Genomic DNA, 24,390 nt, shown 5'->3' with positions numbered 1-24,390 from the left:
ACTGAGAATAAATCACTTGACAGCTGTTAAATCGGTCGCCATCTTGAACAGCAATGCCAACTTAAAGTTATATACCTCGAAAAAAAACACCCTATATATGTTTAGAATGGCAAAATATAAGTTTATGCGTGTTTATAGCTGGTTATCTCAAATTACAAGATTCCTACCTAATTTTGATTCAAATGACAAGACTGGTATATTTCTATTCAATCTTGAAGTATTATTATTATTGAATTTGTATAAAACAAACAATTTCATTATGTTCAATAATATTGTATTTACTTATGTTTCGAGTTCAATTGCATTATGCAGAGAATTAAAATTGATCTCTTAGAGAGGTTGCTATGGTTGCAATATGTAGTGAGATGATTTGAAATTAGTTTTGTTTCCCTCTTCTCTCCTGCTCTGTCCTCCTCATCCTTCACTCGGTAGCTGGTAGGTCCTGCGATGACCCCAGCGCCGTTCTATAAATAGCCAGCTGCATCGAGTACATTAGTTAATCTTTCTAACGGCACCGGATCGAGTCCTGTGGGCTTGGGAGGTAGCAAAATCCGGAAACTGCTACGCGAACTCCGGGCCTGAGTGCTGCCCTCCCGGCCCGGATGCGATGTTGCCACATCGTTGGATCCTGTGGATCCAATTTAGGTCGTCAAATATTGAAACTAGCAGATTCGTTTGGAATACTATATAGAGGGTGTTTATATAAAACCGCGTTATATTTGGCAGGTGCTCCATTCCTCTTGAAATAAATTAAAAGAACTGACGTGACGTCTGGATTTTTAATATCAAAATTAAATAAAAAACAAATACATTACGGAATTAAACAAAATATTTATTATTCATTTATCCATCAAAGAAAATACAATTGTATATTATACAGGGCGAGTCCAAAATATGTACCGAGCTTTCTGGGGGTTATAGTACATTGAAAAATAAGTATACTTTGATCAATAAACTTATGGCTCAAAATCCATATTAAGGTAGATATATTCTTCCAAAGTTGATAAAATTGAATGAAATTCTCCGCATAACTTCTAAACTAGATTCAAATTTCGTGCATAAATGTAAGTTGTTAAAATACATTTTTTTATTACATCTTCCGCATTACTGATATTTTTATTAAGGTGTTTTAGAGGGTAAGTCATGATATTTTTTAAATAACATCTATGATCATCAATAAATTTCGCGTTGAATGTATCTGCCGATATTATGTGACTACAAAAACCGAGACAAATACTCAAATATCTCGAAAACGATTCAATTTTTTGTATTTCGATGAAAGTACCTTTTTCCTGTAATTTTCTTCGCTCCATCGAATGCTTTTATTGTTTCACCAAAACGAATACAACGAAAAAAGTTGTCCCAAAAAATCATTACTCACCCTCAAAAAACACTCTTTATATAATAATATCAGATATATGGAAGTGTAATGAAAAAAAAGTATTTAAACAACATACATTTATGCAAGAATTTTCAATCTGGTGGCATTCACAGTCTAGAAGTTATGCAGAGAAATTTTTTATAATTTTAGCAACATTGGAATTGGAACATTACCTCCTTCAATATGCGTTTTGGTCCATAAGTTTATTCATCAAACAATACTTATTTTTCTATGTGCTATCACCCTCAGAATGCTCAGTATACATTTTTGACTCACCCTGTATACACCAAAGAAAATACAATTATATCCCATTATATATGTAGCCTTGATAAGTCCTAAACACAAAAAATCATTCTGGCACATATCAATTGATTCATTATCAAATTAATTTTTGAGCACTTATTAAATATCTGAAATGAAACTATAATTGGAATTCATATTGATTGGGTGAAATTCAGAAATATTATATAAGAAAACTTAGAAATTATTAATTTGATATCGAATAGTGGAAATAATATGTTGAAATTATTAATATTAGGTGAATGTTAAGTTAAAAATTGGAAGAACGAAATTTTTTATGAAGAAGTATAAAATTTTGTATCTTAAATTTAAAAGAAACTATCTAAATCTTTTAGGAATATAAACGAATTTTTGAGAAGAATAATAAAGGATAACTCGATATTGATTCAAAATTTGTTGAAAAGGTATAAATAGTCTTGCATCGTAAAATAAAGTCAGTCGATTGGGAGTTGGAGAGTCAACATCGTAAATTCAACAAAAAATATTGATAAACCTGAAACAGATTAAAAAATTGAACTAGCGAAGAATCAGAGCATATCGATCAAGAAATAAAAATAAAAGAATCAACATTTGAAAATGTAGTGGGGGTAGTATAGCAAGGTTAGAATATATTAGAGGTTAAGAAAAGACATAAAAGAGTAGATGACAAAAAGCAGTATCAAAAGATTAGTTGATCAAATCAAAAAACGAGATAGATGAGCTATTTTAATTTGATTTAATTAGGTTATTAGATATTCAATCAATTATTTATTTGAAACTTGATTTGATTTAGAAGTTCTCTCATTTCATAATCTCAAATTAAAAAACTGATGTCTAAATTCGTAATCAAGTATCCAAAACAATATGCATCTAAGAAAATAGCGGACACACACCTGATCACATATAATAATAATAAAAACCTTTATATACCATATACATTGCTACTTCACAATGCTATTAGAAGAACTCGATTTTTTTTAAGTGAAATAGCCTAATAGCAAAGTGTTTTGATTAACTTTTGTGGCATTTTTACGTCATTCTGTCAATTTCTGGGTTTCTTTCGACTGATATGGTTTTTTTCAAAATTGGGAAGATTAGAAATGATTACACATCGTTTCTAGGAAACTATGCTGAAAATTTCGTCAAGGGAGAATTAGACACAACTCAAAAGAACTTCAATTCAGTATAATACCTTCGAGTAGTATTTTTGTAATTGAATCTCTATCTTTCAGGATTTTTTCTCCAAGTTATAATATTATATGTTTTTAAGATGAGTAAAATAATATCATATTTCCTTTCTATATAATAATAATTATAATATTTACAGAAAAGATATTTATTCATATGCAACTTAATTAATTCAACTTTTTCAAAAACAATCCAACTACGAAAAACTCTTCGAATAAAGAATAGACATAGGCACTATACAAATAATTATAGGAACAAAAGTCTTCTTTGGTTAAAAGGTTACAACTACATCATAAATCCATCCTTGATTGCCATAAAGTTGAAATCACACATTTTACATAAAAATTCACTACTACACGCATCAGTTATAGGTAAACTTTATGGTGAATAATATCCCCTCAGTATCATTACATTATCACCAATGTTGCCAAAATGATTTATCGATATCTCGTTTCAGCTTTCATTGGAATTTATCATTCAGAATTGTCACTTAAATGCACTGATGCGGTGTAGCAACCAATTCTTGATATTTTTCTAATTCTCGCTCCAAGTACTCGAATCATCTGAAAAAAAAAAGCATTTTTGTAGGTACTGTGCTTTATGAAACCCAATGCAAGGGAAACATCCGACCTACGATATAACATCACCAAAAAAATTATAGCAAAACTGATCTTCATCCTCCTGCAGTATGGAATTTCTCGTTAATACAATTTTTCAGTACATTCCCCAACATCTGATATGAACCCCGAAGTATGTAAATAATACAAAAAGAATTTTATAATGGAAATTTGGGCGCATAAAATTGAGGCGGCTATATCAGCGCGGGGGAATATTGTTCCAAAATAAATACGAGGAGAGTGAACCAGGAACAAGATGAATTGTTACATCCCTAGATGGTCTCCATGGATACCGTCCAGGACTGTTACGTCAGAATATGGGCCCCAAATGCCTCTCTGTTTGTATGGTTCAGAATTTGGGAGAGACTCCGCTTTGGGAAGGTGGCCTCTGATCTTTTAATGCGATCAAAATTCGTTCCATCAAATTTTAAAATGGAGAAATGTGACTTTGAGATTTTAATTTTGAAAAAATTAGATGAGAAATAATTGTATTGACCTTTGAAAAAGTTTCAATTTGGTTTGGAAACGGCTAGTTTTCACAGTTTAAATGAGAATACACAATTTATGATTGTCCATTTCAATATATCAACAAAAGAAATAGTAGAGTAAAATCGGTGATATGGAACTTCGAATTATTTTCAATAAGGTGACTTTATCTCTCTAATAATTGTGATATCAGAGAAGTCCTCACAGCTGTAGAGTTCTGCTGTAAACAAAAAGTAGCGCTAAACGGGAATAACAATCTGTTTGAGAACACGGTGAGTTTGTGTAGGTATAAGGTAGTAAAAATCTTGACTACTTGAATCGTTATTGCCTGTAATAATTAATACAGCGTTAAGTTCATTCAAAATTCTAAAGGCGGGTAATAGGGTATATTCGATATGAAAAGAAAGTCTGAGACTAAAATAATAATGTCGACACCTAACGAAGAATGAGCTCATGTTTTTTGAGAAGAAGATTTTTCTTTGAGTGAAAGCTGGAAAATATTGGTGATATGCGTAATCTGCAATGGATGAGCTCACGAATCATGCACTAGTAAATAAAAAGATAATTTTGTGTATGATTTTCGCGATTCATAGATATCATTGGGATTATTTCATCTTTTGAAAACAATTACACTACACAGGGGAACAGCTGTTTTGGTGTCGAGCTTTTTTGAGCTGATTCTATATCAATTTGATGTCCTGAATTGAAATTAATTTTTAACTAGGAGCTCAAATTTTCAAGGTATACAATTTTAGAGAAATATAGGTTAGGTTATTTCAACTCAAATTCGTAAGTGAAGTAAAAAAAATGAATACGAAATTTTTATTTTAGTTATAAAATATTATGTCGTACTTACAAACAAAAAAAACATTGAAGAAATTAAATAGTCACTCAATAATTCGAAAGTTACTTTTCCGCGACATTCTTGAATGTTTAAACAGTCCCTTTTTTATAGCTCCAGCAGTAATTTGCCATCATGTGCATGTTCCATCTTTCTTGGTAGCGGTCTTCCATAACTTTAATATCTTGGTGCAATCTTTCACCTTGTTCCTCACTCATGTGTCCGAAATTTTCTGGAAAACGGTCTGAGTGGCTTTGTAAATAGTGTATTTCAATACTCATAAGTCATATTGCACCCTAAGTATTTGAAACTATACTGACAAAGAAATTGCCCAGAAGGAGCTGTTTAAATTTTAATTTTTTTTTTGGTAAAACACATATAGTATAGCAAGAGGTGAATGATTTAAATTTCGAGAAAAAAACGCATAGTTTACAATTTTTTTTCGATAAATTTGTTAATGAAGCGTTTTTCCATCGCGATTATCTATACGCTCCCCAACACGTCTCGGTATTGATGCAAAAAATGGTCTATTGCTTCTTGAGGGAAACTATCCCAAGCTACCTGTACTTCATGTCTCAGAGCCTCCAAAGTCCTTAGGGGCTGGGGTAAATTTCCAAGCCTTCTACCCATGATGTCCCAAACATGATCTATGGGCGAAAGATCAGGAGATCTGGGCGGCCATGGCAAAGGATCCACATGGGTCGCTTCGAAAAAGTTTAAACTAGCTCTGGCAACATGAGGTCGGGTATTTTCTTGCTGAAATATTGGATTGTCGAACCGGTGAAGGTAAGGGAGAACATATGGCTCCACTATTTCTTGAAGGTAACGCAGCGTTGTATGTTACCTCGAATAAAGACTTGACCTACTTGCTTGTGCAATAGCATCCCATACCATAACGTCCATACTGTCCGGTGTACATGACGTTCAACATCAAACAGAGGTACGCGTCTTCTTCGGCCATCATGTGCACCCAAGGAAAATCGAGATTCATCAAAAAAGACGACCTGATGCCATTCCACATCCCACTGTTGACGTTCTCCCCACCACTGTAATCGTTGCCGGCGATGCTCAACCGTCAGAGGTAACACAAAATGGGGTCCATAATAATAATGCTGCATTCCAAAAGACCTTATCTGGCGTTAAACCGTTCGGACAGTTACAAGATGGTCTTGTTCTCCTAATCACTCATCAGCCAAAGATCGAGTTGTTGCAAATAGGTCTTTAATGGCCATAAGTCTTAGACGTCGATCTTGAACTTGATTCGTGCCCCTTCGACGTCTGGTGCCTACTCTACTTCGATTTTGGGAATTATCAAATCACGCTTTTCATAACAGTAGTTGGATTTCTTTTCATACTATTAGCAATTTCTCGAAATGACAAACCCACCTCCCGTAGACCAATAAGTCGACCTCTTTCAAATTCACTTAGCTGGCGATAAATTCCGCGTACACGTACTCTAGACATTTTAACAACAACTTAAATCGACTTTGGATCTCCTCGAACTGCTGGTTTGTTGCAAAAATTTTTTTTGTTTCCCTGTGTTATTGTGAAATAATTTGCTTGTACTTTTTGCTTCCTCCCATATTCTCCATATGACCATTCCATATTACCCTCCACTTTTTTTGACCGAACATAGAGTAAATTTGAAACATTATATCTCTGAAACCACAAATACAGTTTCACCAGAAATTTGATGTCTGATATTGTTTAGATATTTTAAACTTTTCATTGGCCAAATATTGTAGTCCCAAACACATTAGTTTTCATGTTATTACATCACAAGTAAATGTTATTGAAGAGTATATTTTCCAAACTTATTTTTGTAAAAACTCGAATTCAATAGAATAGAAGAAAATTCGGACAAATAACATACCTATATGTATTTGTGTTTTTATGTTTTAACGATCCTAATACTTTCATGTGTAGCTAACGAGATATCGTGAATGATGCTGAGGAAGCATTTATTCTCCAATGAATTCAATAAAAATCCAATTATTTTTCACTGAAGCAGAAGCAAATCCAGGAAAGATGCACAAATGCGAATTTTCCTTTCATGACCACGCTCCTCATCGCTTTTCAGAAATCATGAAAGTTATATATAAAAGGACATCCTTCGAATAACGTTCCTTTTCATGTCTGTATTTCTTTGGGCTAATTGAAGGCTCAGGAATATGGAAGGGGAACGAGAACTTTGAGTTAGAAACGAATATCCAGCGAATTCAATCTGAAATCGCATTCACTAAAAAATTTCTGAGTCGTCATACCATTTGGATTTTCCTCTGACAAATGTATTGATGAATACTTCATTTCTATAGAATGAAAAGGGTAGAATATGTGGACGTAATGGTTAGATATCTCATGCTCGTTCGAATATCGAATTTAAATGACTGTTATTCTATTTTTAGTCCTTTAATTTCGATTGGGATAAATTTACATTTAGTGAAGACTGGGTCAATACAATATTTGTTTGAATGAATTATATAAATGTTGTAATTGAACAGAATTAGCTTTGTTTCAATAATTCTTAGGTATCATATAAATATCGTTGATTGAGATCAAACACGAAAGGTTTTTGTGTCTTTTTCATCGAAAATACCAGCTGCTATATTGCATTGAGCCCACAAGAAAAAATCTTATTGATAAATATTCAAGGTTAAAAAGTCTTGAGTGCCCTTTCATTCATGTGCCAATTGCACCCTTGGAGACAATATATACAGTGTATATATACCTATATAGAGTTCTGTGGCCTCCAAGGTTGAAGAGTTCCTGATTTTACGTCAGTGCTTTTTTTTATTATTATTATTGAGCTACAATAAAAGTGGAGGTATATACCTATGCATTCAAAACAATAACATAAAAAGAATTCTGTTAGCATCCCAACCATCCATATACATATGAGAATAGCAAAAGAATTAAATGAATTGCACAGATGCATCCTCTCTCCACCGATCGTAGTGGCTCTTGAACATATTCTCAGTCGCCGCATCCACCAACCCAGACGGAAGACGATTCCAATCGAAAACTCTGTTGGAGAGGAAATTCATCAGGCAAGAGGTCCTGAACTGTTATACAGATTGTTCGCTTTTAATTAACAGAATTTTGTGCGCCATTCTAAATATCACTTGTTAGCACAAACAGCCGCAAACTTGATGGGTAGTCGTGTCAAGAGAAGAACGGAAATTGTTTCCTTGTGCACCACCTCTGAACCGACTCAAGAAGCTGCAAATCAGATTCAAGAACCACCCTTCATACTGGTCCAAGTACTCCAAGATGGGCCTCACATGAGCAGCGTACAACAATTTTGCAGCCTCTGTACACTCTGTGTAAAAGGTACGTGGTCCTCTTGTCTCTACGACAAACATCAGCAATGTGTTCAGATCAGTTCAGATCGGAGTTCACCATCACGCCAAGGTCTTGATGATTGCCGTCTTCGGAAATGACCTGTTCAGCCAACGAATACCATGTTTATGCCGGCCAATGTGTGGCACTCAACATTTATCTATGTTCTGAGGTAACTACCATACCTCAGCCTACTGAATAACTATGTCAAGGTCCACTTGCAGCTGGTTTGGACTAAGCGATGGAGCACTGTATAGCTTGGTAACGTCAGCGGATAGGAGGCAACTAGAATCAATCCGACAGGGCAGATCTACTGTATACATCAGAAAGAAAATAGGACCAAAAATGGAGACCTGAGGCACTGCGCTTGTGACCTTCACAGTATTTCCGAAGAAAACACTACCAACCCTGACCCTGAATGTTCTGTCACTAGGGAATGAACCAATTCGCCTTTGCAAAGTCCAAGTATATCCCAACAGTGGGAACACCAGCGTCCGCAGACTTAGACCAATCATTTAATCATTCAAGGTTTGTAAGAGTTGATCTACCCGGTAGAAAGCCATGTTGTTGATCAGGAATCAGTTTGTTGGACGACTATCCTCTCGAGAACCTTGGGAACCAAGAAAACAAGGCTAATGGAGCAGTAGTTGGAGGGGTCTCATCCCCACTCTTGTAAATAGGCGTCAAGATGCTGAACGCCATTGAAAAGGTAGAGTCGATTTACGGAGAAATCTCTGAAACATCGCGAAAGAAGGAGATATGTTATGTCATCACTTCCCGGGGACGCAGAGACGTTCAGGATGGAAAGATTCTTATCATGTACAGAGACAAAGGTACATCGCCTATGGAGTAGGAACATCGAGGAGTCTGCAAGGGAGGAATCTCTGACAGATGCTCCACAGTGAAGTGGAAGGAAAAGGTCTCAACTAGAACATCATCACAATCGGAACTGTGTTTGCACAGTATTCCAGTTGAATTTCTCACGAGAAGAACAGAGACTTTGCTATCCAACGAACTTCAAACATATTTGGAAAATATTCTTTGTATTCATCTTCGGCACCAAGTCGTCCTCAAACTTGGACTTGGCAGCCCGGATTTATGGCCTCAAGTGATTGCACTGACTTCTCGATAGTTGCGATAATCGGGCTCAGATTTACTTCGAACAAAGAGCTGCCATAGAGATTTCTTCACCCTGACGGACTCTAAAAGGTTGCTGTTATCCATGGGTTCTGTTCAACTGATATAGATCGTGTGTTGTCATCATCTTCAGAGAAGAACTTAGAACAATCTTAAGATCTCAATATCGTTCAAACCCCTTCATAATCTGTCCTCGAAAGTTTGACATTTTCTTTAGTTTTACAGGGATAACAGAAATGCAGCTAAAACCTTTGCGATGCAGGTCTTGGTCCAAAAATGTCTTGATCAACAAAAAGACGTCTATGCCTGCTTCATCGACTATGAGAAAGCCTTTGACTCCGTCAAACACGACAAACTTATAGAGCTATTAGTTCAGGAATTGATACTAAGGACATTCAGATTATAAGAAACCTTTACTGGAATCAAACAGCAAACATTAAGCATGGAGACATAACCGGTCAGGACATTGCAATCGCTAGGGGAGTTAGACAGGGTTGCATTCTTTCACCACTGCTGTTCAATTTGTACACTGAGGAAATCTTTGTGGAGGCACTGGAGGAACATAATAATGACATCAAAATTAATGGGGTACCAATCAGTAATCTACGTTTTGCAGATGATACTGTCTTGCTTGCGGATAGTATTGAAGATTTACAGATGATGCTCGATAGAATAACTACAGTAAGTGACCATTTTGGACTTAAGATCAATAGAAGGAAAACCAAATTTATGATGATTAGCGAGAGGAATATCCTAAATATCAATCTGCAAATAGAAACTGAATCTATCGAGAGAGTACACCGCTATAAGTATTTAGGATACACAATAAATGATGGATGGGACCTTGATTTAGAGATTAAGATCAGAATTGAGATTGCAAGATCAACGTTCATAAAAATGGGAAAGCTCTTGAGTAACCGAAACCTAAGCATTGGTACCCGATGGAGAGCCACGAAATGCTACGTGCTCTTTAAGTTGCTTTATGGTGTGGAAGGGTGGACGTTAAAGCTGACAACGATGAGAAAATTAGACGGCCCTTTAAATGTGGCTATATAGACGTATACTAAGAATACCATGGACTGAAAGGGTGACCAATGCGGAGGTACTGAGAAGAATGAATAAAGATCTAGAATTGCTTGCAACTGTCAAGAAAAGGAAAGCATGCTACCTGGGCCATGTGTTTCGTGATGGCAAGTATGGTCTATTGCAACTTACCATGGAGGGAAAGAAGAAGAGGATTGGGCAGAAAGAAACAATCCTGGATGAAAAACTATATTTCACGCGGCGCAGAACAGAGAAACCTATCACATGATGGTCGCCAACCTTCGGTAGAAGACGACACAGAAAGAAGAAGAAGCTAAGATGTCAAAGTGGTAGATACAATAGATTGGACAGGAGATTGTTATCAGATGTGATGATGAGGTGTTATAAGGAAGGAGTCTGTATCTAGAGGGTTCGAGCACGATCTGCTGGAGTCCATTGTGGTTGGCCAAGTTGTGAGCGGCTAACATGAGTTGGGACAGTTAAAATCACCCGTTATTCTGATATTATAGCGTGAATGTGATATACCCTCCAGATACTGTGAATTCCTTTTACTCAATATAGGGATGAGGTGTGTAAATGCATGCTCTTATGGAAGGTATAAATACTTGTCTGATCCGTCCATAAAGATGTTGTCTATCCCATACCAGTCTCTGTGAAAAATTTCAACATGTGAGTTCAATTTTTTTTGTTTCATTTTCTGTACACGCCAACTTTTCAGTAAGTTCAAGTCCTCATTATTTAAATACGCTTTTATTATGTCAAGACTAGTTTAGTGTTGTAACATAAAATTTATTTTGTTGCTACTTGTTTTATAATCACATACATAAATGGGTATCCATAAGAGGTTACATTTCAAATAGCCCCCTATCTGAGCTGCTGTCACTTTTGACTTTCGACGAGTAAAACCTACGCCATTACTAAAAATGGAATGATATATGCTTACACAATGCAATGAAATTCTTAGACTTCACTACAAATATGGCGAAAATTATGCAGTCATAGTTCGAAAAACTAATGCAATTTTTAGGTCATCGTGGAAATCCTTCTCGGTTCTCGGCCGGCAATATAGTGCATTTGAGCTGTTGGGACAAGTTGATGATGTGAAAAATCGGATACGTGTGCGTCGCTCAATAAAAACTGAGAATATTACTGCTGTAACTCGTAGTGTTGACAAAAACCCAGGTTTGTCAATTAGGCATTGCACTATCGACTTTTCACCATTTCACCTAAAGACATCTTAAGGCTCAAAGTTCAGTTAACACAAAAACTTAAGCCGGTCGATCACAAGCAACGTATTATCTTCGTTGATTAGGTTTTTGAAATGCATCAAAATATTCTGGATTTTCATCGAAAAATCATCTTCAGGAATGAGGCCCATTTTTACCTCGGAGGCTACGTTAATAATATGAAGTCGAATTAGAACTCAGAATGATTGTTCAAACGTGTCACTGATTGGTTTTTGGACCTGTGAAGTGATTGATGGACCTTAGTTATTCGGTGAATGGATTGCGCTACCGAACTAACGAGTGTCAATATAGTGCTATATCCCACACGAGTAACGAAATAATTGCCATTTTGCAAGAAAAGTTTCTAGATAATGTAATTTCTCGAAGAGGTGATCACAACTGGCCACCGAGATCTTGTGATTTAAAATTTTTAGATGTTTTTCCTTCGGGCCACGTGAAATATAAGGTCCAACCCAATTTAATTTAAGACCTTAAAAATGGAATTCGTGGAGTTATCGAGGACATACAGCTGCAAATGTGCGAATTGGTCATGGAAAATTTCATTAAGAGAATATGATGCTGCATTCGCAGCCTTGGCGGCCATTTGGCTGATATCGTTTTTCATCGTCAATGATATACCTTGCTCTTTACAATGAAGTATACAACTAATGATTCTTTCAAAATATATTCTTTTTTTCAATATCAAAATGAAATCTTTTATTGGATAACCCTTCATTCAGTTTTTGTGATTTTAAGACTAAATTCATGATGATACAGCTAGATCACATTTTCAGAGTGTGGTCTCATCCTTCATCTCATCAAAATGAAAGTGGTAGGGTGTTAGGATTCAGAATTCTCCTCATAAAACAAAGATTTTTCCAGATAGGCCAGTAGGTCTACAATATACCAAATGTAACACTACTGAACAACTATTCCAGATAAAAAACGGAACTCATACTCCGCTCCACAAGTTATCCCCAGACAATTTGGGTGTGTACAGTTTCCATTGAGGAAAAAGGAGGCAATTCCGATCGTTTGATCGCCTGCATTCACCGGATTCACCCTGCAGGAAAGAGAAAGTTGTAAATTCTGGCAGATTCCATCTCCCGATTCAAATTCGCGGTTTTGCTCTTCCTCTGCGCACGCCCAGAGCGCTCGATCGATTTTTACGGGGTTCAGTGAAGAGGTGACTCAGGAATCGCAACTAGACCCCACAAATGTCAGTCAAAGACAAACTGGAAATCCCTCAACTTTGACGATGATATTTTTGTAGTGAGCACGTCCAGTTGTCGTTCCGACCTCCACCCGGTCTATCCGATTTTTAACAGTAGTGACTTTTGTGTCCGATTGTTCTTGACAGGTGAGTGTTCTTTCAGTGTCGTTGGGGATTCCCTTCTTTTGACCATGTTTTTCTATGTTATGTAATCGGCACGTTTTCTTCGAATACGATTTGGAGAGGGTGGAAATGACGCGTTTGTCCTTTTGCGCGCTTGTTCTGTAATTCGCGGATGTATTAATATCAATAGTTAAATTATTTGGTCCTCACTCGATAGAATTTCATTGTAGATAAATTTTTAAGACGAAGTAATATCCACTAATCTCAAGATTAGTGTTCTTTAAACTCATATGAAATTCAATTAATAATAATAATGATATCACCATTTATTGTAAATATATGAACAAAATTATTAGCTGCTACATTATTGATATTGATATATTTTTTGGAGTGAATAATTCAGAAGATTTCAGTGTAGATTTGAGGTCTCAATATGCCTCATTCAATTCGAAAACTGATGAAATCACTATATTTCTTATTATGGAGTTGAGGTGATTGGTGGATTTCTTCGATATATTATCGAAAATTACCGGTCCAATCCCAAAATTGTTTGTTGTAGAATTATTTCACGTTGTAGATTCAGATACACTTGAAATCATTGTTTTGATTTGTTTGATCTCAGATATCAAGGGACAAATGCTATTGAAATTTTGCATGTGCAAGTTAATATTCAGATAATGCAATTTTTCTGACTTGAAAACTGAGCAGTTTTTGGCGTGATCAGTGTCTGAATGTGGGTTTGCTTTTTCATACATATGCAGTTTTCTCTCAAGGAGTGATCCAGAGATTGTGATTGAGCAGTATAACTAGCTCGTATAAGATCCTGACTTGAAGCTAGTATCTTTCTCAAATACGAAATATGTACCTTGACATCAACCATAATATCTGAGTGGATTGAATAGTAAATTATTTTCAAGTTTGGAGTTCATATCACTTTTTGGTAAATAGGGGATGAATTCAAAGAAGTAAATTTCCGATTATATTCCCAAATTTATTGATTAATAATAGTGTCATTGGAATCAATACAAAATCTTTAGAAATTTCAGATAAGCCTTATTTTTTATTCGAATAGGTTTTATTTTATATCAACACATTATATGTGGATACAAATGTTGAAAATATATATCTTATTTCTCTTCGTAGTCTGATATAGAAATAATTTCTCTGCATTAATATCGAGTCAATTCTTCCAGGAAGATTTATTTCAAAGTTCAAACGAAATATCTGAAAAATTATAAACTGTGTATTTCACATAAAGATAAATCTGTTGGTATATTATAAAAACATACCTACTACATATTTTAATGTGAGAATGTTGAAGTACTCATGTATAAATATAAGGGTTTATGTTTTTATTTCAAAACTTGCATATGTATACTTTCTGGTATTCTGATTTTTATGGATCACTAACTAAAGTTCACTGATCCGTAATAAAAGAATTTTTTATTTCGATCATTAAGTACGAAGTATTCTGCTTCTCATCTCTATTAAATTCTCTTCGAAATGAAAAGGCTCGTTTTGTCCTGAATTCAATTGAGATCATGTTTCTACTTCATTATGAATCCAAAATGTCCACCAATTAATGTAATATCCCGAATTCCAACATTTCCAACAACCCCTTCACCATGCCAACCGGTCCTGCTTTGAGCCGGGCGGAAACACCCAAAATTTCGGAAATAACATCTCCCAGCGCCATCTATCTGGAGATCAAACGGCCCGCCCTGCATCCCTGAATTGCATCCGTCCAATCGTGACAGTTTTGCAGCGCGAAAATTACCGTGATTATCAGAAAATCATTAAAAAAAAAATGACGACCAATGGCGGAGTACACGGGTGTACCTTTCGTATGAAATGCGAAAACACAGAAAAAAAAAATTGCCGGTATGGAACAGAAAACAAATCGGAAAAACCAGCACACATATCCAATAGCGAGTGGGGAGGGGGAGGGGTGAAATATTGGACGAATAACGGTGGAGGGGAAACCCCGACGACAGACGACGCGCCGTTCTAGGGTTGAAATGAGTCGAGAAGCGTGCGCAGGGCTTTAGGTTGAAATTGCTATCGTGTGGTGACGCATCAGATAGTGTATAGACAGAGTGGCGTCTACAAGTCTAGCTCAACACCCTACTGACACTCGGGGTAAGTTATTAACGCATATAACCTTTCTTTCTCTAGTAGCAGTTATTGTTGAGATCGTTTAGTTTTTTATCTAGTCTCCAGTAAGTACAGTTTTTTCTGAAGTTACTACCCTCTTTATTGGAATTGAATAACGGTGATTTTTGAGAATCTTCTAATTTTGTTTGCGAATAATAGCAACCAATTTACAGTTCACCATTTTCAATTCAAAATTGATTCTAAATGGGCTTCTCTTGATGGTGCAACTTTGAAGTCTTTCTGAAATCTTCTTTCCAAACCTGTATTCATTTCTCTGGATAGCTTTCAAAATTACCTTATATTACCCTAGTGTTCTTATATGATCTCTTCTCTTCTTTTCTCTCTTCCAAACCACTTCTGGCTTTCAGTATTTTAATATCTACAACTGTTGAAATAATTCATTTTCATCTTATGTACCTAGTTTGAAAATGTTGGCCCATTTTTATTAATAATGGTCCAAGGACTGACCCTTGTGGGACACCGAACCTTACAATTCATTCTGAGCTTTTATTCCCATTTACATAAGTATACTGTTTTATCCCCTGGATAGGTATAGATTTATGTCAGGTCAATTGCCGGTCCACGTGCACCCATATTATAAAGTTTCTCTAATAGTTTTTTATGGTCAACAGTGTCGAATGCCTTCTGTAAATCAGCAAACAGGTCTACTACATGTCTTCCACTTTCCATATTTTTTATTACAGCTTCCACCAGGTCCAAAGCTGCTCCTAAAGTTGCACTACCTTTCTGAAACGCATATTGATGTTCATGGATTGGAAAAAAACCTTCAAATCTATTTTTTATTACTTTCTCCAGCATCTAAGGTATTTACTACCGTTATGGGACGATAATTTTCTGGTTCATCTCTTCTCCCTTTTTTGTGGATAGGAAAGACTTTTGCAGTCTTTGCACAGTCAGGAAACTTTCCCTCCTTAAGCATCCTATTTATCAACTCTAGCAGTTTGGTCTTTATTGTTTCATAGATATTCTGAAAGTCCTCCATTGTGATGTTGTCATCTCCTTGACTACGTTTCTTGTTGCTGGAGAAAATTATTTCTTTCAGCTCTTCTTCCGTACATTTTTTTTAAGTAATAAGAAGCATTTCTGGATGAGAGTTTATTTTTATTTTTATTATGACTGTCTTCCTTCCTATGATTAAGTGTCAGTGGTTTGAGAGAATTCTCTAAGTTGTGTCTGTGTTATGAATTGGAAATGGTTTCCTTTCGAAGGCTGGTCTCTAACTGTTCAACTATTCTTTTATTGAAATCTTTGATATCAATTATTTTCTATCTTCATTGTTTGATCATTTGTTGATGTATGGAATCATATTATCCAGGTAATTTTTTCTTTCTCTCTCTTAAAATTTAGTAGTATTTTCATTGATTTTCCTAGACTTCTCTTCTTCTTTTCTAAATTCTTCGACACTTGAAAGTATCCTTAGATTTAGTTTTCCTTAGAAGTACATGCCTGAAATTCATGGATAGGGCTTTGGTAGAATAGCCCTAATTGTGTCTGAATTTGATAATAGGTAATCAATTTATGGGTAATCAACTTCCAATTGATTATCAACAAATAGCTTCTGAGTTTCTAGAATTAACCATTGTTGAAGTGATGTAGCTGGCTAGTGGGTGAGTTGAACACTGAAATCAATAATAAAGAAAATAAAGTTGACAATTAGTTGATGTTAAGTCAGGGCACCAGGTAATAATGATATCGTTTCTAGAGATATTTGGTAGAGAAAACAACAGTGTTGAAGTCTATTCACAGTATAATTCAAATCTCAATTATCCATCAAAATATATGATCTCATGCTTTCGAAAGTTATAATTGAGACAATTTGCTCATTGCCTAACTGTTTTAACCCAATATTATTGTAGAGTTAATAATGAAGAAAATGAAGTTGACAATTAGTTGGTGTTAAGTAAAGGCATCAGGTAATATTGATATCATTTCTAAAGTTATTTGCTATAGAAAACAACAGTGTTGAAGTCTATTCACCGTATAACTCAAATCTCAATTATTCATAAAAATATATCGAAAGTTTTGACTAAGACAATTTGCTCATTGCCTAACTGTTCTAACCCTATATTACCTATTGTAGAAATATTTTAAAATGCATGCAATTCAATGCCATCATCAAAGAATGTTGAGTACTTCTGATCCACGCAAATATTATCTTATCCTTCAGGGGCTCATAATCAGTGATAACGACAGTAAAAACACTTCATGCAGTTGTAGTGTATCCGATATGTCAAACGACAAAAAACTGAAAATTATATTATTTACTCCGGTATGAAGAACTTCCAAAGTTTTCACCATCGGGTAGACTAATTCAATGGCGTTATCACTTCATGGCACAGCTGTGATCGCGTGAATTTAAGGTTATGTGCTAATAGCAATCACGTGGTTTGTTATTATAAACCGCTAAGACAACCTCGACGTATATCGATTACCGCATAGTCGGTCTGGGTTTGAACTGTACCCAGTGCCGGTATCAGCTCTACTTGAAGTTATACCTTTATTTATTCAATAATTTCATCTGATCTCTGATAGGTTTCCTGTGACTTGTGATGCTTTTAGGGGTTGCCAACTGATGATGATTTAACTCTCTGATTAGTGAAGTTGAAGTAGTTTTTTTTAGAAAAGTACCCTTCAAGATAGTAGGTTAGCTAGGAAAAATCGTTTAATCTTTCTTCATATTGCTGCTCAGCAGTTTACGTTGTTGCAAATTTAGACCAAGATTTGGTGTGTCGTTTTGTCTAGTTAGCCAATAACTATCTTCAAGTTGAGTTTATGTGTACATTATTCAATTAGTCATACTTATTAGGATCATGTTCCCTCAAATTTTCATATTGGATAGTTTTCTCGCAAAAATGCAATAAGACGAAAATATAGTTTGCTGTTATGAGACTAGTATCGTAATAAAAATTTGTAACTATCCAATAAAATGGGTTTGTTGAATAACTCGTTCATTGATCTTTCCGGTGATTCAACTAGTAGATAATGTGGAATATGTCTTCATAAGATATTATTAAAACGTTTTCTTGTTATTTCACCCTCGTGAGGAGAAGAGATTACTAAATATTCCAGTAGTGGACTGGAATTTTCACACCGTTTCGATCGATAATGTGAATGGTATCAATACTTTTAGAATTGATTTATTTTTGGCATAATAGGTTCAAATAAATCAAATCAGAACGATGAGCAACAGTAAATTAACAGTATTAATGTGAGAACAACCAACCCCAACAACTAGTAGGAGCTTAACATACCTTCACGCCATTTTTGAAAGTATTTATTTCCTTTTCTATCACTTTCACCTGATTCTCCATTCAATTGAATAGCTACAACACGAATAATTTTGATTAGCGCTTTCGCCATTTTGCAACCTCAACAATCATTAATTTCTCCCCATTATCAACATTTGCAATGTGAATTCAACTATTCACACCTTCATTTTCTCACTTCACAATGGAAACAGACAAATTCACGAGTTTTTGGATCAATACAAGCTTAATATTTTCCATGCGATTAGCTTTATTAAATTTTGATGAAACCTCAAGACGGTGGACCTACATTCTATTTTTTTTCGTTCTTGTTCTAGGCAAAATTCTAATAGTTATATAGTTATAGTAGCAAGTTCTGAGGAAGAGAGCGGTATTAAATAATTCGATTATACTTATTTAGAACTCATAGTTCAATTTAATTTCTTTAACACTTAACTATAAAAAATGTATCTGATGTTATTTTTGCAATCTGGACATAAAATTCAACATCTTCAATGCATATGTGATACTTGACAACAGACTTGATAACTTTTCACTTAGTTAACATTTGTGTTAGACTTTCCTTCAGATACTGTTATACGGATTATATTGTCGATATTTCGAAATACACACATCGGAAAAGTCTAAGGATATTCTTCGAAATGATTGGTTTTGAGTTAAATGAAAGAAAATTCGAGGAAATTATGTATAGATGTATTCAATAATTGTTTATATACTTCAAATAAACCGAAATTTTTATAATGAAAAAGTGAAAAAAATCGAAGTCTCTAAATTGCGAAAAACATAGAAATTATTCTTAGTAATTTTTTATCGAAAATCAATTCAAGTTTGGCATTTAATACAATGTGTGGCCTCCTCGTTGATTAATTACGGCTCTACACCTACGATTCATAGACAAAATCAGATTGTTTAGGTCTTCCTGATTTAAATTTGTCCATTCAGCTGTCAGAAGCTCCCTGAATTCTAAAACATTTTGGACGTTTCCCATATTTGGCGTAATCCTTCTTTGAAGCATGTTCCATACATGTTCTATCGGATTCAGGTCCGGAGATTGTGTTGGCCATTGCAAAACATCAATTCCCTCATTATCCAACCATTGTGTCACAATACGAGCGGTATGGGGACGAGCATTGTCATGCATCAAATGGAAGTTTTCACCAACAGCTTCTGCATAAGGTTGTACAATTGGTTGCAGAATATTTTCCAAATATTGCTGAGCTCTTAGAAAACCATCAGGAAAAACGAGCTCTGTTCTACGTCCAATGGAAATTCCTCCCCACACCATAATTGTACCACCTCTATAACGGTGTACTTCCTGGACGTGTCTCAAGCGTTCTAAATTACCAGATCGTCTCCATAGTCTTATTCGACGAGAATCTGGATGATATCCGAATCTTGATTCATCTGTGAATAAAATTGTGGACCACTCATTGACACCCCAATTTTGAAACTCACGACACCAATTCAATCTTGCAGCGCGATTTCCTCTGGAAAGTGGTGGACACCTAATGGGCCGTCTGGAATGAAGATCGGCTTCATGAAGACGATTCCTCACAGTATCTCGCCCAATGGTCAAATTATGAGCCCGTTGAAATTCCATATCCAACTCAGGAGCCGTTATAGTGGGTTGCCTTCGGGCGGTCAAAACCAAAAATCTGTCTTGAATAGCAGTTGTACAACGTCCACGTCCTGGATGATTTTCGGCAGGATTTCCAGTTGTTCTGAAACGCCTCCACAAACGACTTATAACACTTTGTGAAACACCCATTCGCTCAGCTGCATCGACTTGTCTCATGCCCCCTTCAAGTAAACCAACCACTCGATTCATCTCTTCCAAAGTTAAATGATGTCGTTCCATAATAAAAAGAAGTTGATAGAAAAATATTGTCGATGTTATAACCCAAAATCGATCTAACGAATGCATGAAATGATTAAAATCAAATACAGAAATTTTAACTGCGACATTCATTTTTTTTATTTTTATCATATCTCCCATATTTTCTTGGCTAGCATATATACAACCAAAATTCATTCCGCATGATGATTTCAATTGATAGTCTGCAAAAAACTTGAGATAAAAGCAATATGCGATTTACCATGCGAGATATACTGAAATATCCTTAGACTTTTCCGATGTGTGTATTTCATTTTGATTGAATTTGAAAATTGAATCAATTGTAAAATGAAAACATAAAGGTGAAGTACAATCCAAATCGGGTAGTATCCACTTATCAGACACCAAATAATCTTTTTTTCTGAATGGCCCAAATCTTTGGAACAATTCTGTAGATTTTGCTGATGCTTTATCTAAAACGGAAAGGACTGGAATTCTTTATAAAGGGCGTCCCAGAAGTTGACGTCAATTTTCTCATGAAGCTCAGCTTAATTTTCAATTGACTTCGATACTTTTTCTTTCACTTCTTCAAATTAAAAAAAAAATCAGGTGTTTTTTTGATATTTTTTTGAAGACTTAGCCTGTTCCGGCTTGACGTTGACTTCTAGGACACCCTGTATTTCAAAATGGAGCAACGTTGGGCGTTTTAATAAACTACTTTGCGATTCCAAATTTCTGGATAGATTTTATATTGGTACAGGACAGATGAATCAGCGCGATGAATTTCAGTTTTTATTTCTATTCTCAACTAGAAATCCGAAGATTATCCTGCATAATATTATGGGTTGAAAATAAATGGAAAAGAAACAGTAAAAACCCTTCTGCACTTAGTTTCCAATAAAACCCACCTAATCAATCAATACTTCCCGTTCGGAAGATCAAGGAAGAAATAGATAGTTTTGTGTACCTATTTAGTAGAATTATGGTGAAGACTATAATGTTAAATCGATTTTGATGTGATAGGTACGGATCCATCCCTCAAATTGTCTGCGTTATTATAGCGCTGAACTCTTTAGTTATGTCGACACGGCTACACGGAATATTAATATTTGACCTTATTAAAATCAGGGTAAAATTCTATTTTCAGCAGGTGGATCGAAATTCTTCAATTCCTTCCTATTCATATTGACACGTACCTCATACTTGTGTCGATCGATGAAGATGAAACAATTGAAAACCAATTGCTTATCGCTCCTAGACCCAACCTCAGCTTTTATCGTATAAGTGGTACAATTTTATATCGTTTTAATAAGATTTCTAATATTCTTGCTAAAAACTGATTTACTTTCCACGAAATGAAAATGATGATCAATTTATTGTATCATCTTCAAAGAAGAGAAGAGTCTTTTCTTAATAATTCCATCATGGCAATGAACATTACAATCTTCGAAATACGTTTCAAGGCATTTTCAAGAATCTACTTAAATAATCGGCTCTAATTCTTGTTTGTCTTTTATTAACTGCAGGGGGCCCAGAATACTGCCAGAGGGCAGTCTTCCAACTGCACAATACTGTTATAAGCAAAATAAATCTGTGAACATCATCTCTCATCTCTGACGTTGTTTCAGTTCAGTTGCAAGACGCCATTCCGATGTTTGTTTTCTGCAGGGCCGTCGCTAGGGGGGGAGGCAGTCGCCTAGAGCGGCAAAATTCAAGGGCGGCATTTCAAGCTTAATCAACAATATCACATGTGTATCAATTCAAAGTAACGAATGAGATTCAATTCGGTCAGCAACAACAAAAACAACAAGAAAGGAATACAGACAAATTTAATCAACATTAAAAACCATCAAAGCTGAATTATGCATTATACTCATAAATATCCATAAAAGTGCTGTTAACGAGATATTAACGCTTAAAAAAAAACACATGCACTCATCAGGCTTGTCGACGTTCGCTTTGCTAAACATTGCCGAATTTTATTTCTACTTGTGGCGGCTTCTGGATTATTTTTCTTTTCAATTATCCGATTAAAATCTTGATTCCTCAGAATAGAATGCAAAATATGTGAGAAACTATTCCATTTCACCATTTACGACTTATCCTTCTTCAGAAATATAAGAAGTTTTATTATTTCATACCACATTCTATTATATTTTGATATTTTTCATTTTTTATATCGAATTAATTAGTGGTGGGCGTGAGCGCATTCGAATTTAAAATAATGGTTCATCTGCTTAATCCGATTGTTTTACTCGTTCATCTTAAAGAAAAAAACGAAATGTTCAAGCTTTTTATAAAGTCAAAACTAAGTTTCATTATCAAACACTCTGACTGACGTCCAAATTCCATGTAATTATAAAGGGAATTGCGTTATCTTCGAAAACTATCTCTTTGACAATACCTTCAATCCAAAAATTCTGGTATTAGATTGACTGTATGTATATGAATTTTCATTCGAAATCGAAATTTTGATTACATGGAATTTGAAAAATCCTTCATACGAGTATATTAATTTTCTGAAATGTTGTCATCTAATTAAAAATATATTATGATCTAAGACAAATCTCTACATTGTCAAAACTACTCAAAAAGAAAAAAATTAGTGATTAAAATTCACACATCCTTCTCCACAAAAAAGTATTAATTGAAACATTTCAGATACATAATAATTGAAAGAGTTACAAATTAACGTATAAGTTTTAGTGTCGATTTTCGTAAATATGGGCTAACTAAGTACATAATTTTCGTGTTTAATCTCTGATCGAAAAAAATTCATGAATATTTCATGGATCATGCGATAGTGGTTGACTCAGTTGTTTGTATACAGAGAGTGTGTGTTCGAGAGTTTCTAAGGCATGCACTTCCAGGTCATTAGCGAAGAAATCTTTATTTGGTCAGAAAGTTTTGCACGGTTGAGAACAAGGAATATATCATTGCTCATATGTTATTCGAAAGTTCTTCTTCAATCCATACAGAAGAGACATTTTAATTTTTCAGACTAACTACTAGCTGCAAGCAGAAACATGTTTTTGTGTTCTATAAATATCAAATAATAAAATATATTGCGCAGATGAAAAATCACTATTACTTTCTAAGCACTTACTAAGTTATATATTTTCGACCCTTTGGTTTGGGTTTGGGTTTGTATCGTATCTCGATGTGACGCGTATTTTTATCACGTGACGTCATGTGTAACATTAGAGACGCCATAATAACAAACCCGATCATGCAATGAAGCTATTTAAGGTAAACCTGAACACCAGTGGTTCTCAAAATGTCTAATTATGTGTGTACATCCCTTATTATTAGCATCGATTCATATGGAGTTTATTGATCCACATCATCTGTTTATTTTGAGTATTTGCACTGGATTGAGTTAGAATGTCTGTGTAATCTTCTTTCTATTCATGAGATTGTTTATGTTTCAAATCACCCCTTGTTGTAATGTTGATATTGGGTTTATGGTAAATTTTGAGATGGGATGAACACTTTCTTAATTCTTCTATATTCCATTGTTGATAGGTAATCATGAAAATGTTGTTGATATAGCACAATTATTTCCACATTAATAAAAATCTGAAGAGTGAAACTTTGAAATTGAGAAATTATTGTCCAATTTTTAAGGATATAAGATGTATTTACTTTCATAATTTTGTGTGGTATAGTTTTGTAGGAATTTTAATTAGATCTGTCGACATTATTGGGCAAGGAGTAATTGTTTGATTATGGCTTCGCTCACTAAGATTGGGATTTTGCTATAATGTTGGACAGAATGAATGCTGAAACCCGAGATCCTCTAAGAACTGACCGTTAGTCAAAAATGGGGCACTGACGTGGAGTTAGGAACTTCCAAGCACTCGTTCATTCATGCGCCAATTGCTCCCTTGGAGACCACAGAACTATATATAGGTGCATATGAGATGCGACTAATGAATCACATGTCATATATCAATTCCTTTGAATGAACGAGAGCTTTAAAGCTCCTGACTTCACGCCAGTGCTTACCTTATATTTTTCGATAATCTACTTAAATTTTCTGTGATGACGAGAAATTTTTCAAGAAGCTTGAAATTGTTATTTCAAAATCAAACCATATTGGATTTGATATCACAGAAATATCGGATATTTATTTCCAATATTCTTCTCGAATTTTTTATGATTCCAATGATATAATCAACTTGATATTTTGGACAGAGCATAAACTGTTATTTTATACAGGGTAAGTCTTTGACTTGTAC

General features: G+C 35.0%; 1 protein-coding gene across 1 annotated transcript; it reads right to left on the bottom strand.

Annotated features, from left to right (window-relative positions):
* Positions 1-15,586: 15,586 nt before the first annotated feature.
* Positions 15,587-20,173, bottom strand: LOC123678722 (transposable element Tc1 transposase). The gene is made up of 2 exons (XM_045615876.1): positions 19,187-20,173; positions 15,587-15,775 (listed from the first exon to the last, which is right to left on the bottom strand). The coding sequence occupies exons 1-2, from the start codon at positions 20,171-20,173 to the stop codon at positions 15,587-15,589; spliced, it is 1,176 nt and encodes a 391-aa protein (XP_045471832.1).
* Positions 20,174-24,390: the final 4,217 nt, after the last annotated feature.

The sequence above is a fragment of the Harmonia axyridis genome, chromosome 4, assembly GCF_914767665.1.
Source record: "Harmonia axyridis chromosome 4, icHarAxyr1.1, whole genome shotgun sequence".
Lineage (NCBI taxonomy): Eukaryota > Metazoa > Arthropoda > Insecta > Coleoptera > Coccinellidae > Harmonia > Harmonia axyridis.
The sequence above is the reverse complement of the archived record's forward strand: the minus strand, read 5'-3'. Positions and strand labels throughout refer to the sequence as shown.

Excerpts from the sequence above, each read along its gene's own strand:
- LOC123678722 (XM_045615876.1), bottom strand. The coding sequence starts at position 20,173 with ATGGAACGACATCATTTAACTTTGGAAGAGATGAATCGAGTGGTTGGT. Across the intron at positions 15,776-19,186 it reads TGAATCGTAGGTGTAGAGCC|AAAGGTAGTGCAACTTTAGG; the intron begins GTAATTAATCAA and ends TATGCGTTTCAG.